Raw genomic sequence first — 4,373 nt, forward strand, 5'->3', positions numbered from 1 at the left:
ACAAAAAAAAAAAAAAAAAAAAAAAATAGGCATGTTAATTTCCTCAGCTCTGAGGCTGAGGTCCTGCCAGGGTCTCCTTGTTCCTGCCAGCCTGCCATGCCCAGTCTCCTGTGGTGACAGCTGTCACCTCAGCCTTTCACCTTCCCAGTTCCTTCATTTGCCTGAGGTAGACCCTCTTTTTAGAGCACCACATTTAAGTAAAAAGTAATAAAGACTAATGCCTTAATCCAAGCTGATTTTAAGGGGAACATTTAAGAGTATAAAGAATAGATGTGTTCTGTAACTTTTGACTTTTATACCATAAGTCTCTGACTTATGAATGAGTTCTATTCCAGGAGAATTGTTCATAAGCAAACCAAGTGAGTTTTATACAGTACGTCTGTGAAAGTTCACAACTTGGATGTTCATTAAGTCAGGGACTTACTGTATAGCAAACATCCTACCACAGTATCTAAGCAGGAGCAGTCTCTAATAGGGAGCCGATTCCTAATGTTCTATCATACCTGTTGTCATCTCTTTAAATAGCAGTGAGGGAGTAGCTCCAAATCAAAATAATCTTCCTGTAACAATAGTGAGTGAGCCATCATGGTGGCACATGTCTGTGTTCCAGCTACTTGGGAGCCTAAAGGAGGAGGATACTTGAGCACAGGAGTTCAGACCAGCTTGAATAGTACAAAAGACCCTGCTCCAAAAATAAAAAATAAAAAGACATGTAAACCATACTGAAATTTAAGAGAATGAGAATCAGACAGGTAGGACCATATTGAATCTGGGAGAGTAGTGAAGAAAATTCCAAGTAGTAATCAAGAGATAGCTGTAATGTGTCATGAGATTTTATAAGCATTCCTTAACTGAAGACCTTGACAATATTGGGCATTCCTTTGAAGATATATTGCAGTCTTAAACATTTATATTATAGCCTCAGTGTATGTTATTGTACCTTCCAAGTGAACTTTCTTTTTTCCTTTGGCAGTACTGAGGTGTGAGCCCAGGGCCTTTGTACTGAGCAACATCCCTAGCCCTGTGTAAATTTCCTTTTATTTTGAGGCAGGGTTTCAAGTTGCCCAGGCTGTATTGAACTTGCAATCTTCCTGCTGATAGGGAAAGCTTTTGCGAATAACCAAGACCTACAAAATATTAAGAAAATATAGAATGACTTCTGCTGTGTCTGACAGCAGTCTGCTTTGTTTAGTTCAACATTAACAGACACCAGAGACATTAACCGTAGAATGGGATATCTGGCCTCTTCCTAGTATAACAGGACACATCAAGACCCCAAGCTCCAAAGGTTTGCAAACCACATGATTGTAAAGGTCAAGATGAAAAAAAACATGTTAACTTTGCTTTCCTGACAGGGATAAGCCTCTTGCCCTGGGCTAGAAGAGATAGCTAGATGAATCCTAAAAGAATTACTGCATCTAGATTAAAAGTTAACTGTCTTGGGATTTTGATTCGTGTGTCAATAAATGTAAACTGAGGAAATGCAGTGTAACCACATGAATGAGATCATGACCATGAAAACCAATAAAAGAAGGAGCTGTAACCCAATGTGTGGTCATTCTCTGGCACTGCTCTTAGTGTGATCGGCCTTTTGTCAACAAAATAAACCTTTTATTATTTTACTTCCATTCTGCATCTCTGTGTACGTGTCACTTAGTGATTCCTTCCACACCACTGCCTCAGCCTCTCAGAGGGCTAGAGTTACAGGTGTCGCATGCACTGTCAAGCCCTGTTTTTATTTTGTTTTGTTGTGTTGTGTTTTTGCTTGTTTGTTTTCTTGAGACAGGGTCTTACTAAGTCGCTAAGTTGCCCTGATTAATACTTGCAGTCCTGCCTCAGCCTCCAGAGTACCTGGGATTACAGGTGTGCATAATTGCACCCAGCTTAGGAGTTAACCTTTTATTCCACTAAGAGGCCCCGTATGTTTTATTGTGTTGTGTGAAGTCTAGGATGAATTATGAAATATGAAACTATAACAACTAAGAAACAAAATAGTAGTCATCCAAAAATAATGCCAAATAAAAATCAGCATTGTAGTGACAAAAACAGTGTCATGTGGGAAAGCTCAGAATCTCAGACACAGTGTCTTAGATGTCTTTGCCACCCACTTTTGGGCAGCCTGCTACTTAGAGTCATCTTTATATTTTAGTGTGTGATTGAAATGACAAGTCCAGGTTTTTTGGCTTGAAAACATACTCTAACAAAAATGTAAAGTACTGTATCAGAAAAATATGTAGTAGAACCACCCTAGCAGTAGTAATCAAGACTAAGAAGCCTTCATAATATGAATTTAAAATTCTCTGGACTCAAGGACAGGCCCAGGTCTCTTTTGAAAGAATCTGCCACTAGGCCTTGTGGCACATACCTGTAACCCCTATACACAGGAAGCAACAGCAGAAGGATCACCAAGAGTTTGAGGTCAACCTAGGCTACATAGCAAGACCTTGTCTCAAAAAACAAAAACAAAAACATAGAAAAAGAAACTGCCAAGTTTTTCTTAAACATGTCTGGTTAATATCACAGCACCTGAGAGGGCTGTTAACTGGATACTTACAGGCATGAGCTCTCTAGTTAGCACTCAGTCTTTAGGTCTCTTAAGGCTGGGGATGCAGCATAGTGGTAAACCATGTTTGCCTAGCATGCATGAGACCCTAGGTTCAGTTTCCCATGGAGGGAGGGCAGTGTGCAGCATCATTCAAAGGACCTTGCCCTTCGCACATGCAGCTCTCTGCCCTGGAACTTCCCAGAGAGATCACGTGCAGAGCTGTCAGGGAGGTCTTGTTCCTCCCTGTCCTCTGAGCTCCTTCACTTGTACCAGCTGTTTGGAAAGCACCTGCACAGTTATCCCCTTTTGTGATGGGAGATTACTCTCCAGGGTATCTTGACTTGCTTGTTCCATATTTTGGAGATAATGATTTTGATTTGTTATTCCTGTGACTCACTTTCCTCCTCCAGCCTCTTTCTTTTATTCTCTTCTTTTTTTTCATAGCTTGACACAGCAACTACAGGAGTCCACCCTGCCCTCCCTGTTGCATGGATGAGGGACCAGGTGTGTTTCCTTCTGAAGCTTATGCCACAGCAGTGTCAAACACAGTATGAGCTGGAGAAGCTCTTACAGCTGTTTGTTGGAGCAGAGCATCTCTTCTCTGATGGTAAGGCAGTCCTTGCCCTGAAGTTGCCCCTAAGAAGTAGCTTCCTTAGCTGGGCATAGTAGTGCACAATTGTAAATCCAGCACTCTGGAAGGCTGAAGCAGGAGGATTGAAAGTTCAAGCCCAGACTGGGAGACTTAGTGAAACCCTGTCTCAAAATGGATTATTAAGGTTGGGGATGTAGCTCAGTGTAAAAGGCCTGGGATCAATCACTAGTACTACAAATACACAAAAAAAATAGTTAGCTTTCTTAATCTTAAAAATATTTTAGGAGAGCAATCAGGAGATGAGAATGCATACAATAGGTAATACTACATTTATAAACTAGAACCAAGTGGGAAGAGTTACAGATAACTTCAAATTTGGGTTGAAACATTTAAAACGTGATACAACAGTACCTGATATAAAAAATACAGCCAGTTTTCTTATTCCAAACAGTTGTCAAATAGGGCTGTTTCCCCTTCGCCAGCCCCTGCATTAACATGTTACTGTCATTCTTCTATCTGTTGTCATTGGCCAGGGTTACAAACTCTTTTTCACAAATGCATAATTTATTTTGAAAGGTTGAGAGGTAAGTTATGCATTTTTCTTCCAAAATCTTCCAGATTTTGGCAGTTTCTAACCTTGATGCTTATTTAATCAAAAAATATTGTCTTATTATTTTACACCTGTTTATAATTTCAGGATTTTTTTAAATGATGATGATATTCCTTTATACTAGATTTTCACTGCCCCTTTGTATTAGATTTTCACTGAGCTGCATTCCAAGCCCTTCTTATTATTAAGACAGAGTCTTGCTGAGTTTCTCAGGCAGGCCTTAAACTTGCAATCCTCCCTCCACCTCCCGAGTGCTGGGATTACTGCAGTACGCCACTGCACCCAGTTTCTGGCAGATTTTTTTTTTTTTTTCAGAACTAGGGATTATAGTAAGATCATCACCTGTGAGGCAAGCGCTGTACTACTCATCTGCATCCCCAGTGCAATTCTGTTTTGAGTCAGTGTCTTACTTTGTAGTTCAGGCTGGCCTCAAACTCAGCGATCCTCCTGCCTCAGCTGCTGGGATGCAGGCATGCACCACCATGCTGACTCCAATACATTTTGTTTATTTAATTTTTTGCAATACTTGCATTGAAAGAAAGATTTCATGCATGCTAGACAAGTGCTGAGCTACATCTTTGACCCCTTTTTCTGGCAGATAATTTTTTTTTTTTTTTTTTTTTTTT

The 4,373-nt window shown here is 40.2% G+C and overlaps 1 protein-coding gene across 2 annotated transcripts in view; it reads left to right on the forward strand.

Moving 5' to 3' along the window:
• Positions 1 to 4,373, forward strand: part of Spg11 (SPG11 vesicle trafficking associated, spatacsin) — a 93,940-nt gene that overhangs the window by 67,626 nt on the left and 21,941 nt on the right. For both annotated transcript variants that reach the window (XM_033764938.1, XM_033764939.1), the window contains one exon: positions 2,990 to 3,152. In XM_033764938.1, coding sequence (XP_033620829.1) covers positions 2,990 to 3,152 — 163 coding nt within the window. The remainder of the gene's footprint in view (positions 1 to 2,989; positions 3,153 to 4,373) is intronic.

This window comes from Fukomys damarensis, unplaced genomic scaffold (genome assembly GCF_012274545.1).
Source record: "Fukomys damarensis isolate Sample0158 unplaced genomic scaffold, DMR_v1.0_HiC HiC_scaffold_17, whole genome shotgun sequence".
NCBI lineage: Eukaryota > Metazoa > Chordata > Mammalia > Rodentia > Bathyergidae > Fukomys > Fukomys damarensis.